The 15,346-nt window shown below is 43.0% G+C and overlaps 2 protein-coding genes across 2 annotated transcripts; one reads left to right on the forward strand and one right to left on the reverse strand.

The window, feature by feature from the left end:
* The first annotated feature begins 1,825 nt into the window (after positions 1-1,825).
* On the forward strand, positions 1,826-5,020 carry LOC108093510 (segmentation protein paired). Its single transcript, XM_017193601.2, has 2 exons — positions 1,826-2,181; positions 2,881-5,020. The coding sequence occupies exons 1-2, from the start codon at positions 2,115-2,117 to the stop codon at positions 4,686-4,688; spliced, it is 1,875 nt and encodes a 624-aa protein (XP_017049090.1). The 5' UTR covers positions 1,826-2,114; the 3' UTR covers positions 4,689-5,020.
* A 6,490-nt stretch (positions 5,021-11,510) lies between these two features.
* LOC108093511 lies at positions 11,511-13,514 on the reverse strand. Its single transcript, XM_017193602.2, has 2 exons — positions 13,431-13,514; positions 11,511-12,605 (listed from the first exon to the last, which is right to left on the reverse strand). Exon 2 carries the CDS (start codon positions 12,577-12,579, stop codon positions 11,752-11,754), a length of 828 nt encoding a protein of 275 aa, XP_017049091.1. The 5' UTR covers positions 12,580-12,605; positions 13,431-13,514; the 3' UTR covers positions 11,511-11,751.
* Between the last annotated feature and the right edge of the window lie 1,832 nt (positions 13,515-15,346).

Below are 15,346 nucleotides of genomic sequence, written 5' to 3' on the forward strand. Positions count from 1 at the left end.
TTTCCCGCTGGCCGATTCGTGGAAATGCGAGCGAAGCTGACTCGCAGCGTTTATGGCACCAATGCCTCCTGCGGCTTCCTGCATTTCAGCCAGGACCTTTTGCCCACGAATCCCCGATCCTGTTGCAGGACATTTCAGTTTTCAGGCGTTGATAGCGCGAAATTAGCGTTATATGAGTTGCCTTTCAGCGCTCATTGTTTCGCTAAATTGTGAAATCAAGAAGGATTCAATTGGATGGGGTATCGATCGAGGATTGAGGCGCCTCTTAAGCTTACATCTCAATTCCCTCCTAAATTAACACATCCTAGTAACCAATTTCGCAATCAAGGTCAGCGACTCAAGGTCGTCGGGGATTTTGCTATCCTGCCAGGCGAAAATGTCGAGTATCCTCAGTGGGTGCCTGGTACTCCGAACTCCTCCCGTTGGGTTTGCTTAACCAAACTCGCACCGAGCAGTAGAAACCCAACCTTTGTTGACTTGCGGCCTCCGTTGTCCTTGATCGGTATCTGGATCTTCGTCTGGTTCTGGCTATGGATACGCATCCTGGCCAGGAGGATGCGCATTCGTCACGTCTCTCTGGGCCAATTTCCTCGCTGGCGTTTCGACCGGGTTCCATTCCATCATCCATTAATTCTCCCAACACTTGGCGCTCTCCATTGTTAACCGAACTAGGGTTTTTCTTTTCATCCCGCTCAGCGCTTTCTTTTCCAGCGGTTTTATTTAACTTCTTTTTGAGGGCCTCTGTTGCGTGAAATTCCATAATTAATCAAACTCACTGGCAGACCGGAGAATAGGGTCGCAGCGATGCCATCACCTCGAGCACCGGAGCATAATGGTTGCAAAAGCGTGACAAGGATGTGGTTATGGATAGGCTCTTTATAACCCCAATGTTTTATGTTTAATTGGTAAAATAACTAAAAGAAAAGTTGTAATATGGGATTCTTAAATGCTTAAGCTTTTGGGAAATTGTAATTGTTATATAATAATAAAAATATTACACTTCATTTTACTGATACGATTCGATTGTTTCCTTATTCAACATTGTAAGTGAAATTATTCATTCGCTTTTATACACAAAAGATCACTATTCTTAAATCTTGTCAAATTTAGTTTCTTTAAAATTTAAAGTCACAATTTTTGCTTACACTTTTGTTAACCGGTTTCGAGTTATACATAGAAACTGCCAGAAAAGTGACTGCTCTCGCGCCTATATAATTTAAAAGCCCTAATGAGGTATCAATAAAGGATATATTACGCTTGTAAAGAGTGTTAAATGCGTACTCGATTGCATTATGGGTTCCAGTGAATATCTAATTTGATTTCCGGGGTCAAGTGGAACTTGAGGGGTTCTGGTATCTACGAGGTATTAACTGTTTAAAGCATTTAAGGATATCATATAAAAATGACTTGAAATCATAGGAAGTGTTAGTAATAATAAAGGATAATTAACACTCGAAAAGAAAGGAATCTTTTAGTAGCTTATTTGATTTGATTTCCGGAAGTCAGGATAACCTTCAATAAACACCTTGCCCAGGATTGGATTTCTTGATCCAAGGTGCCCTCTGAAACATTAGGGTTCCCTTCTTCTCGTACACCCCATCCAAAGTTCTCTCTCGTTCGAGCTGAGACGCCCCCCGTCGCCGAGTGAGATGGGTGCACTGTATAGCTATATATCTGAAAGTGAGTGGAAGCGAGAGGCCCTAGAATAGAGCTCTGCGATTGGTCCGCGTGGTGGTTACCTGCCAAGTGGCAGTGGGATATGGCCGACGTCTGGGAAGGGGCTTCACAGAAAGGCAACGATCTTGGCCGATGTTCGGATGGAGAAGTCAGTCAGGCACAGACTGCGCAACGAGCAACACCGCATCTCGTCTTCGTCTTCGTCTCCTCGATTTTGCCTTCGCCTTCGAGATTGCGCCTTGAGATATAATATATAAATTCGTTCTGAAACTAATCGGTTAATTAGCACCTCGCAACGCTCACTTATGACTCTTGACAAAGTGTCCGAAAACCGTCTAGACCCAAAGTGATAACCAAAGTGACACACGAACTCCAAGACTGAGTTTCCGCCGGTTTTGCGCCGGGACAACTTCACGGATCTTGGAGCCCCAGAAATTATGACCGTAACCGCTTTTGCTGCCGCCATGCACAGACCCTTCTTCAATGGATATTCTGCCATGCAAGGTAAGTTTTAATAATTTAAAAAAACCATTTGCCTCTTGGATATTATTTGTAGCTTTTAGGATCTAATGATCCCATAATCACTTGAAGTTCTCAAGCTTTGTCTACAAGTTCATCCCAGATCTCTGTTAAACTTTTTTACTGCTCTTAAATACTCAATTCAAATTCAGAAATTTACCAAATAGTGAAAACTTAACATTTCCTGGCTTATCCAAAACTAAATTTTAATTTTTTGAACGAAAAATTTAAACTTTAAGTAAATTGATAACTTTTAACATATTAAGATGTTCTGAACATTTTTTTAAGTTTCATACTTTAAAGTTTACCAAGTTCCTAAAGTCCCTTTAAGCTTTGCCTTAAATATCACTGATTTTTCCGAGATCTTCAAGTACTAAGATGTCTTGTTCCCACTGATCCCTCTCTAAACCCACTGCTCACTTCCATTGCAATGATCTCAGATCTCGGTGCGAACCAAGGCCGTCGGCGACTCTCTAATGGCCATTAGTTGCCCGGCGGGAGAGTCGCGCGCCTCTGACCTTCGACCTTCGATCGTCAATCGTCGAGTTTCGAGTTTCCCTCTTCCCGGGAAGTCAATTCCGGGCGGAGGTGTCGTAAATCAAGTGACACGCGCTCCTCGCTACCTAGCCACCAAGTTGGAAAAGCCTCTAAAATTTCCATTTCCCTCTCTCCTACCAATTTCAGACATGAACAGCGGCCAAGGGCGCGTAAATCAACTAGGAGGAGTTTTCATCAACGGTCGTCCTTTGCCCAACAACATCCGCTTGAAGATCGTCGAGATGGCCGCCGATGGCATTCGACCCTGTGTGATCTCCAGACAACTGCGCGTCTCGCACGGATGCGTATCGAAGATCCTGAATCGCTACCAGGAGACGGGCTCCATTCGCCCGGGAGTCATTGGTGGCTCCAAGCCGAGGATCGCCACGCCAGAGATCGAGAATAGAATCGAGGACTACAAGCGCAGCAACCCGGGAATGTTCTCCTGGGAGATCAGGGAGAAGCTGATCCGCGAGGGAGTCTGCGATAGGAGCACGGCTCCCTCGGTTTCGGCCATTTCGCGCCTGGTGCGCGGTCGCGATGCTCCGCTGGACAACGACCTGTCCTCCGCCTCGGGATCTCCCACTGGAGCTGTGACCAAGGCCTCCAGCTCCTGCGGATCGGACATATCGGGTGGCCACCACCACAGCAGCAACACCAACAAGCCCTCCGATGAGGACATCTCCGATTGCGAAAGTGAGCCGGGAATCGCTCTGAAGCGGAAGCAACGCCGCTGCCGCACCACCTTCTCCGCCTCCCAGCTGGACGAACTGGAGCGGGCCTTCGAGCGGACCCAGTACCCGGACATCTACACCCGCGAGGAGCTCGCCCAGCGCACCAATCTCACGGAGGCGCGCATCCAGGTGTGGTTCAGCAATCGGCGTGCCCGCCTCCGCAAGCAGCACACCTCCGTCTCGGGTGGAGCTCCGGGTGGAGTCTCCTCCGGCGTCCATGTGGCCACCGCCTCCTCGCTGCCCAGTGTGGTGTCGAGTGTTCCGAGCATGGCTCCCCTCTCCATGATGCCGGGATCCCTGGACGCAGCCAGTGTTTACCAGCAGCAGTACGACTTCTACGGCAGTGCCGCCAACATTTCCGTATCCGCCGGCGCTCCTACGGCGCCGAGTAGCAATCTCTCGCCGGAAATCACCACCACGCCGCCCCATCACCACCATTTCTACAATCCCAACGGCAGTGGAGCTTCCTACCTGATGCCGGGCGAGACTGGCAACACCACTCCCACCGGAAACATCATCGTATCTAATTATGAGACACAACTAAGTTCGGTTTACGGAACCGAAACGGAAACCCACTCGGCGATGCCACGCAACGAGAGTCCCAACGAGTCGGTGTCCTCCGCCTTTGGCCAGCTGCCGCCCACCCCCAACAGCTTGTCCGCGGTGGTCAGTGGACCTTCCGGGGGCGGTGGAGTGACCTCCAGCTCGGGCGCCGATCCCTCACAGTCGCTGGGCAACGCCAGCGCTGGAAGTGAGGAGCTGTCGGCGGGTCTGAAGGTGGAGACCGTCGACCTGGTGGCGGCCAGCCAGTCGCAGTTGTACGGCGGGTGGAGCTCCATGCAGGCACTGCGTCCCAATGCCCCCCTGTCGCCGGAGGACTCCCTCAACTCGACCAGTTCCACGAGCCAGGCGCTGGAGGTGGCCGCCACCCACCAGATGTTCCATCCGTACCAGCATACGCCGCAGTATGCCGCGTATCCCTCGGCGCCGGGACACGCCCACTCGCATCCGCATCACGGACATCCGCATGCACATGCCCCGCATCTGCACGCACATCCGCACGCGCATCCGCAGTACGCCGGCTCACATCCGCACTATCCGCCGCCCACTTCGTCGTCGCACTTCATGCCGCAGAACTTCAATGCCGCCGCCTTTCCCTCGCCCTCGAAGGTCAACTACCCAACGATGCCGCCGCAGCCATTCTACCACTCCTGGTACTGAACAGGGATCCCCATCGGGATCAGGAGTCAGATCCTCCACCTCCTCCTCCAGGATCAGGAGCAGGTGTCACCAGATCGCCAAAGATGTAAATAGCTGGGGGGAAAAGAAGAAATATTTCCGTATCGTAGGGGGGCAGTACAGACATTTTCCATCTGGGAAAACCTCTGACAGACTCGCCCCCAAAATAGTTCCAATTCGTTAGAAATAAGTATAGTTACTATTATGTGTTTATATTAAGTAGAAGTTAAGTACAAGTTAAGTACAAGTTAAGCTGAATAGACTAAGTAGCAAGTGCCTTGAAAATAAATACAACTATGCTAATTTATCCCGTACTCCGTGATCTTTCACTCGAAACTCGAAGCCATTCAGCAGCCTTGACACGCTTCTGTTCGCAGCGGGAAATGGGAAATCCTTCGGGCCATTAGAGCCTTTAAGTAGCTGCGCTTTCCACGGACCTGGCTGGAGATCTCAACAGTCGCCACGGGGCACATTCCCCTCGCAACTCCTCTCGGAACTCCTGCTCAAGCTGTGACGGCTCGCAAAAGTAGTTTCCGGAAAAAGAGAAACTCCTGAAATAAAAAAAAATGTTAGGGAAACAAACTCACCCAGAAAAGCGAAGACAACTCCAACCAAGGTGTTAATTGCCCCCTCGGTTCCATCGAACAGAGTAATTGCTCTCGTTCGGACTTACCTCAAATTCACACCTCATCCTCCGGGATCATCCTTCAATCCTTCGATCCTACGTGTCTGAGCGATGGCAATTAATGAAGTCATTATCCTTGAATCCTTGAGTCGTCCAATCCTCACTACCAGACAGCTCAGACAGCCTAAGGCACTGGCTCTATTATTTTAATCTAGAAAAAACTCCTAATCGCTGTTTGTTTTCCTCTGACCAGAGAGAGAAAAGTAAATATTGACTTTTCAATCGACTTAGCATTCGGCAAGGGATTTTCCAGGTAAACACAAAGATTTGCAAGGAAAATTGCACAAAATTAAGATCTAGTTGATTTCCATGGCTTAAAACCATAATCCCCTGATTTTTAGGATACCAATACGTTATCTGACATCTTTGTCTGCTTATAGGCTAAGACTAATGGCAACTCAAAAGCAAACAAGTGGGTAATAAAGTCATTACGACTGACATTTTTTGCCCACTGAAATGTAAAAATGTGAATGAAATACTCAATCACCGTAGCAAAGAAAGCTTTTAATGGGAAACTAATAAATTTACTTTTATCTTTATAAAAAAAATCGAGTTATTGTTTGTTGATCAATGATCTGTCATACAAGTAAATATTGGCTTTAAATTAAGGAGGATTTGATAAAAAAAAACAAGGCTCCTGGATTATTTTGTTACTCTAAGACCTAATTTACTGAGTTTAATATTACCTTATTGTCGTATTTTTGTTGTTGTTTTTATTACAAGACGTAAATACCAATACCAATTTAATAATATATCATCTAACATTACTGACCGTATCAATAAAAGCAAAGCTAAAATCACGATTTTAATTTGTTCTTAACTGAGTTGAGGATAACCATTATAACGAAAATTAAAAAAATGTAAGTTCTCGCTGATTTCGTTCTCTAAGTTTACTAGCAGGTCACCATCTTGTTATCCTACTTCTCTATCCGCTTCTGAACAAAATCTAATGCCAATTTAATAGCACCCAATGCGGCCAACTGGGCTAATAAACCAATTACGATTTTAATTCGCTACCCGCTGATTTGGGGAGAAAATTCTCAGGCACAGTAGCAAAGAAAGCTTCGATCGGGAAATGATTAAATCCGAAATACTACGCATTAATTTTCGGTAGCGATAAAAAATTACCCAGCAAAGCTGCGAGAGGAAAAGCTCTGAGAAGGCGATGTAACCTCCAAATGGTAAAGGTAAGGAGGCTTCTGTGGCGATAATGGAAGTCGGGGGCTAACCAAAGATCATGGACAGGCAGCCCGATCTCCCGAGTAAGGCATTATGCCCTCCCCGTAAACATAAACCGTGATTAATGAGCTGACAAAGTGTTGAACATCAAAGGCAGGGAAAACAGTAATTTACAACGACGCGACTCCAAGATGAAATTTAATTTATTTTTTTATTAATTGTTGCTGGACGTCCGTCGCTGGATTTGGGGCAGGCAGGTCCCGATCGAGATTGGGATTGAGATTGAGATCGCGATAGAGATCGAAATCGAGAGATCTACCTGCTGATCCGATGATGAACCAATAAACCCAGGCGTTTCCTAGCACATAAGCAGCGCAAAACCTCAAAATATTTACTCGACAGCAAGGTGGACTAACCCAAAAGTGGGATTTGCGAAGAGTTTGCGAATCAACGTTTCTCAATTCCAGGAGGCGGCGAAAGGTTGCGAAAGGATTTGTAGCGTCAGCGCTCTCTCTTTCTTGCCAGGATTAGGCCGTTTCGGAAATAATCCTTTGCTGCCAGGAAGAATGCAGTAAACGGCGCACAGCCCTTCGGCCAGGTCAACTCGTTTTGGCCCGGTTTACGACGGTGCCATAAACTTTTATTTGCTGTCATTCTTCGTCCTCGTGCGCGGTGCCCATCGCTCAGCCGGGACACGAACCCCTTTCCTCGCCGAATAAAAGGTCCTTTCGCAGGCAAGAGTTAAGGGAAAGGCGAGCGGGAAAGGCTTAGCTTTCAGTCAGTGAGTCAGTCAGTCGGCCGAAAGGAGTCAAAGTCAGGTAGGAGCAGGGTTCCTTTTTCGGGTTAGGTAGAGTCCTGTCTTCGAGTCTCGAGCTGCAGCGATAATCCTCGCTAATGAGGTGTCCTGTGCAAAGCAGAGCTGTTGAAATCTAGATGGGCGAGGTGGATGAAAGTCCGTAAGTCAAGGATAATCGGAGAATAAAGGGGATTACGGAGATTGCAAGGAAACAATCCAAATGAATGAAGCAATTATGCTGAATCAGAACAGGGACTTTGATTAAGAAAGATTTTCTTTATAGCAACATCAAAAGGTTTTTATGAGTCTTAGATTAGGTAAACTATTTGTTAGTGCTTAAAATGGAGCGATTTAAAATTTGTTTAGTTTTTAAATTATTTTAAACGTCCATTATATATGTGAATATAGGTATGAAATTAACGCTTTTTGATAAGCTCTATTTATTTGAAAAAATACCTTTTCAGACACATAAGTAATAAAGGTTAGGTTTTATTTTAAAGTCCGCGATATAAATCATCATTTAATAAATGGATGTTAAAATGGATTTGAAAATGTAGATCTGTTAAAGTTATTTTTAAACTTAACCATATGTAATGAATTGGTATATATGTTTTAGAAAAAGAGATAAAAGGCGAAGGCAATTCTTTGTATTGGATATAAGAATAGTAATAGTTATAAATAATTTTACAATTTCATTACATTTAAATTCATAAACAAATGGACTTGGTTTCAAGGCTCTTTCATTTAACATAAAGTAACGATTGAGTTATTATGGTTGTTATACGAGCAACCCTCTGCGGCTCATTTATCAGCAGAAACACTTGCTCACCACGATCCGTCCAAACAGATACCGTCCATATTGGCAAACATTTCGGTTTAGTATGTTGGTCGTTCGAACTACTCGTACTGTGCGTCCTGTCATCGCCGATGTAGAAAGGGATCGAAGAGCTCATTTTGTGTGTCCTCGTACTCTACGTCATCTTCGTCCTCGTCCTCGTCCTCGAGTTATCCCACTGACTTGCAAACGGGCTGGGAGTCGAGCGCATGCTGTTAGCGCACAAATTGATTTGTCAAATCGGGGCGCACAAGGACATTGCCATCATTAACGATGATTGCTGCAGGACCCTAGGGAACCGAGGATCCGAAGATCCTGCCGAAGGTCATTGCGCAGTCGGTGCCAACGACTTGGACTTTGCGCATTGTCAACACTTTGCGTACCACCAACTGTTTCTGTTTGCAGAGAGAGAGAGAGAGAGAGATGGCTATTATCTTTCTCTTTCGATCTAGCCATCTCTTTCGGAGCGAAATAGTTGGAGTTTTATTAATAAACACCTTGCTCGAGCGGAAGCGGGACGGGCTGTATGTCCCACTCGCTCTTTGATCTTTCGAAAAGAGTCGTAATCGATTTTGAATGCTCGGCGGGACCTTCTGCTCCTTCTGGCCAAAGTGCCTGGACGGTTTGGCAACTTGTCAGCTTCCTGTTGGCATCTGCGAACAGCAAGTGCCCTCTGTCCGAAACGGCCAAAACGGCTGCTGAGCGGTTCCATCGCCCTCGGAGTGCCAAAGTTAACGTGGCCGGAACGGTTACGCTACTTTCTACCAATTAAGCGGATCTGCAGACTCCGATTCGTTGGCCAATTTAAGTTGTATTGGGAATCGGATGAGAGTTTCGGTTAGCGGGTTAATAAGGTGTGGCTTTAGGGCGAAAGGTGACGAAAACAACCATTTGTGTTTGCATTGGGTAACCTTGAATATTTTGATGGTTACCAAACCTTAAATAAAGACAAAAGTTAATGCAAATTAAGACGGAAAAATCAAATCTGCTAAGAAAAGTGATAAATAGCTTTATTATTGCACATTTGAAATTCATATTTTCAAAAGAACAAAATTAATGATAAAAACGATTTTATTTTTCTAATCTTAACCAGTTTTGTTGTAGCCAATTTAAAATAGAAGGTTTAAAAACTCAAACTTTGACAGACATAAACTTATAATAAATGCTAATATATTACAATTTGTATCATAGTAAAAACTACCTACCCCATTGTCAGTTTTCTATTTAATTCATCTAGTTCACAATCACCTAAGTGTTCACTTAATTTTAAGTACTCTCACTTCCATTGTATTTGTGTACTGCATGGGCTTTTAATTGCTCCCCATTTGAAATAGATACTATCACTAAGCTCGAACTTGGCTTGTTGCATTTGCCTTCTTTCCTCGACAGGTGCCTTCATTACCCCCGCCCAAAATGCCCACACACAATAGCTCAAAGCCAATTTCACGTACAATACAATACAAGCAGTCTTGGCCATCCAATTGAGCATTTGGCCAAATGGTAATGCGCTCGCCTCAATGCCGACATTATTATTAATGATAAGCACAAGTCGCCCTTTGGCGGCGGAGGGGAAAACAATGGAGAACTCTGTTTTATACACTGTGCAAAATAAGTTGCATTTTAATTTATTGAATTCATAATATTTTATAAGGAAAGTAGTTTTTAGTATTTTCATTTAAATCATAATATTTGATAAGGAAAGTATTTTTCATGTCATCAGTATTTTAATGTTATGATAATGAGAAAGTTTTGAAATATGTACTTGTAAAATAATTAGGGAAAGTTTTTTACATTTTATTTAATCTTAAAAATGTTAATTAAAATAGTAAACATTATTTAAATTATATTTTCCCTCTTTAACATTATTAAGAATTTGCACTCAGCAACATTTTGCAATTAAATTTAATTTAAGTTTCTTGAAATTAAAAACTTTTTTAAATGTCATGAGTCATGACTGAACTGTTTTACCTAATATACGTTCTAAACCATTTAAGTAATACAGGCTCATATATATAATCAAATGATTAAAAGGAATTCCTGATCAATACGAAGGTGTAAACTAATTGTAACCATTTCTCCAAGTGTCCACAGTTCGATTTCGATTTCGGGTGTAGGAAAAGCGCGGCGTTCTTATCGCCGGGTTTTCGGGGAAGGGGGGAACTCGCATATTAATGGTTCATTACGGTGACCCGCTGGCCCGATCCGCTCTCGACCTGGGTGGACCTGGACTTCGACATGGAGTCGGACATGGAGGTGCAGGGCCCAGCCTCAAAGGCAGCTCCTTGTGGACGCGGTTCGCTTGGGGTTTCGACGGCTTTCGCTTTGGGCCGCGATTGTTGGCCCGGCCAACAATGCGAGTTGCACTGACGCCTGGCGTGACGGTTTTAATTTTATTTTATTATTATGTATATGGTGGCGCATGCAGTCTATGGCACCCCGCCAACCCCCTACCCCTTCCCCTCCTGCTCCCCCTACCTCCTTTTCAGCGTTTTATCATGAACTTGTTTTTATGACCGGGTCTCCCTCGTAATTAGTTGTGGAGCTCCTGCGGCAGCGCCACCTACCGGCCGTGGCGGGAGTAACGAACGACATTGCCCGACATTTTCATACCCCAAAGAGCTAATGAAGCAACAGCCCAGGTAACCCTTTATACCCCTCTTCGGACTCCTCGTATTCCTCAGACTTTCAGGCTTCACGGACGCGTGCAAATTCCATTGAAAAAGGAGTTAAACTCCGCTTTTTATTCCTCGGCCGCCTGGCTTTATCTGCATTGGCCCAACAATTTACGTGGTACTTTGTTCCTTGGCTTCTTTGTATTATTTTGCAGTTCCGCCGAGCTCCCCAGACTCGAGGCTCCGAGCCACACATTGTGGCAAGTCGAAGTTGCCGCGGCAGCCACTAATTTTGCATGCGGAAATTGGAGTTTGACATGTGCCCATGAGGGCTTGGGTTCAGATACTTTTAGGAGTGTGTAACTTACTGCAGGGACTGTGGTACTTACTGTTCGGAGTGTGGTAAGTGAATTACCGCGAAGGTGCCACTAATCTATTCAATTTAAATTAATGTTCGTTGATTTTTAGGTTATCAAATAAAGTGCTTTTAGGGTTACAAATTGAATTCTTGAAATTCAAAGCGATTTAAAATTCTTAAGGTGGACTCAAAAGGTTTACGACACTCAAACTAAAATATTATAATAGATTAACCTTTTATAGATCCGTCCACTTCATAAAATTTATAAATACTCTATAGTCAAAGGTGTAAATTTAATAAATTATTATTTTTACCTAAAGTAAATAAATAAATAAAATATCAGTAATTAAATTGTTATTTTAATGATAATAGTAACTTTTGTTTTCATATACATATTTAAAATATATTTCGGTATTACAAAAACCCTATGAAGATGTAAGCGAAAAGTAAACCAAACTATTTGTATTGTTGAACCAAAAGTTAATTATCAACTCTAAGCTGAAACCCTGGAGTTATTTTAAACAATGGACCCTTAAATAAGTAAGCGTAGAAAATATATACAAAATCTTAAGCCGAATGTTTAAAAAACCGCTGACCGGCAACGCCGAAGTTCCGACTTCTTCTCCACCACCGTGTCCACTCCAAATCCGTGCCACAGAGTTTCCGGCGGCTTAGCCCACCTTACAAAGTAAGTTTTATGGACAGCGGCCAATTGGGCTTTGGATTTGCTCCCGGGTTCCAGTCGTCGACGAAAGGGCCAGAGAAACCAGTGAAGTGGTCCCCGACTTATGGGATTAACCTGCAGTTGTTCAGGAGCCACGGATTTAATGGCCTCCAACTGGAGAGTGGGACGAGGTTGCTCCACTATCACGGGAGTTGGTTGGGCAGCCTGACTTGGTTTAGTCGTTAACCTGGTGCTGGAATCAAAGACCTCAATCTCGTCCTGATCTCTTGTTGACCAGGGCTGCAGGCAGTTGGACTTCTCCGGAGTTGACTCCTCATCCGCTTCCTCGAGAATGGGGGAAACCCGACTGCCACGATTGCATTTGAAGCAACGCGGAATCCTGGATTTAGTTGGAGGCGGGGAGGGATCAGGTGGTGGCATCTTCACCAGGATGAAGTGGTCATTTAGGAGGCAGACATCCGACACCTTCTCATACTTGGGTTCCTCCCCGAAAAAGGCATCCAAGTCGACGTTTTGCTGGTAGATGCGATAATCCTGGCCGAAAGGATTCGGCTGTTCCCGCTCCAAAAGGCTCGGCTTTAGGCATTTTCCGGTGGTCTGTCCGGGATTTGATTGCCTCCAAACCAAGGGTGAACCTATATTTTGGGGCCGGCTCATCAGGCTTCGACGGAACGATAAAATCCTAGAAAATACCAATCCATGGAGGCGATGGTGCAGGAACATCCTGGTGGAGTTTTAAGCAAGTAGACCTGTTTACGGTTGAGATTAATTCAAATCAAATGTCAAAGAATTGGCATAAAATTAAAGGGGAGATAGATTGTAAAAACACTGGCATACTTTCAGGCTTCTAATAAAATGCATGCAATGAAATTATATTTCGTCCTTTTTGTAATGTTTCCTTTAATGTGAAATCATCTAGTTAACATTTTTTATTTGTATTTGCTCAAACATTGTATTCCGAATATATTATCACAAATGTGCATTCGTGCTAGCTTTACCGGTCACTTAGATTTTAAAGATGGAACAAAAATTAAATAGCAATAATTTTTGAAGAGATTCATAAAGACTTTAAATTGAAATCAAAATAAGCCTTAAATAATCTTGTTATTTTTTTTATTACTAAAAACTGAAAGGCTCCAAATAGCTTTTCCGAAATATGTCACTTTTGTTATCAAATATCACTTTCGTTTTTTTTTTAATTCTTGTGTTGCAATAAGGCCAACTTTAGTTTATAGCTCTGATATAGGTTACACGAATTTGGCTGGCATTTCTCTTGTCGGACAGGCACATTATCCTTCGCTTGACTTTTGACACTGCACTTGGCCAAGAACCGGAGGCAAGAATCGGAGACGAGGCGGAAGAGGCAGACAGGCGTCGAGAGGCCTTCGCTGTCTTGTTTCTCTGCTTGCTACCAATGCCAACAGCAACAACTGGCCGTATTTTATGCCCCACGAAAACAAAAGTTATATTTATTATTTTGACAGGTAAACAAATCACGAGCTCACCAACACACACACCATCACACACACACACACTGGGGGAAAACAACAAAATGCAGGCAAGGAGACACTCACATTTCGAAGCTATCCCTTTTCGCGGTCTTCTTCTTGCTTCCGGTTTCCGCTTTCCGCTTGCGATTGAGCGTTGTTTGCCGCTTGGCTAAACAACGGCAACTGAAGCCGCCTTTCAGGCCGCCACCAAATGCAGCACAGCCACATGCGTGGCCAATTAAATACCCTTCGAAAGAGGGGAAGCACCGTTGAATCTTCAGGCAACTTACATGGTTGGAGCAGTTAAATAATAAAAGTTATATTACTGAATAACCATAAAAAATGCCATTGTTGAAGTAATAAAATAATATCAAATGCAAAAACTCAATTTAGCTTTAGTGTCGTGCACGTTATGGGTGGTCAAAAATAGTCCTTTTTATAAAAAAAAGATTAAAGTTTGTTTCTTAAGAACAATACTATACAAACATGGTTTAATGATCTCTACTCTAATGCCAATAAAATGTACTACCAACAAATAATATATTAAGAATTTGTATTTGTAATAAAAACTACCTATACTCCTTGCTTTGTAAGTTAATCTTTTATTGATTCGATTATTAATTATTTATGGAATTATATTGGCTTTACTAAAAAACACAGTAAGCCACGTTTGGAAAGAGTATTTTTGTTTCGCTTTTCTTTCGAATTATTAACTCTCACTTTTTGTTTTGCATGTTAATGGAAGGACGAACAGTCGGATTGATGGTTGACAATTAGCAAAACATACCAAGTGCAACGTTTTTAAATATTCCAATATAGAACTTGTTACGTTAATGGAACATGTCTACAAAACAATAAGTGCTATCCAATGTCAAGGTTATTTCTGGTTTGTTTGGGCTATTTAATTCAGGATTGATATTCAGATTTAAGTTAATATTCTGATTTACCATCTACATAATTATTTCTCAATTTCCCCGAGTAATAATCGTACACATGGCGCATTAGTGACTATTTTCGACATGATCCGATGAGATATATTTTTACCGGGCCAAAAGTTTTCCACCCCTTTTGGCCCCCCTTTTGGTCTATTCCAGACTTGTTTCTTAACTTATTCGGGTGCCTGACATGTCATATTGATTGTTAATGCACGCCACATCGATAAGTTAAAGTAGTAGAATGGATGAGGGGTGGAATATAACCATAAAGACTGAGCATTAAGCAACAAGCTGGCTGCCGACTAATAACCCCACCCATTAATCACCATCCGAGGGAAAAGGGAAGTACATAATAGGCTGAACTTCTTTGTTTACTTTGATTTTTGTTCGGTTCGATGATTGTTTGAGTGACAAGCTGGGCGTTCAAGTCGCATTTATTTTCTGTTCTTAGCAGCTTATATTTATTATGAGTGTTTCTAAGCAAATTGGGTTGTTTACATTTGGAGATTTCAAAATAAATTGAATTGTAATTAGTAGTCATTGCTGCACACGATTTACACACAATGTTTTTAAAACTACTTTTTAATTTGATTCATTTAAAGATTTTATGTCTGCAAAGTAAGTGATTTTGTCTCACTGCCCCGTATATGTACTATGTATATATGTTTTTGTTACCGATTTGTTGTTATTGTTTTTTTTTGTTGTGTTGCTTTAGTGGTTGTTGCACTCGAAATTGACACCAATTATGTGAACGGGTCGTCGATCGCATAAAATTGAACGGCGAATGTGGGGAGAGCCCTTCGATGACCTTGCCCCAAGCAGATAAAAAAAACAAGTATAATCAACATATTCTAGTCTCTCGAAAAGAATATACCCCTTACTTTAAGCCACATTTAAATATAAAAATTAAGATTAGAAACATTTTCCCACCATTAATTATACACATTCTATATACTTTGGTGTTCAACAAAAATACAGAAAAGTATTGGCATAGCTCGACAATAACTTTTGCCGGATTATAGAAAACTTTACTGCTGTTTATGCAAACATAGGTTATACTCACGC

This window comes from Drosophila ficusphila, unplaced genomic scaffold, assembly GCF_018152265.1.
Source record: "Drosophila ficusphila isolate 14025-0441.05 unplaced genomic scaffold, ASM1815226v1 contig_607, whole genome shotgun sequence".
NCBI lineage: Eukaryota > Metazoa > Arthropoda > Insecta > Diptera > Drosophilidae > Drosophila > Drosophila ficusphila.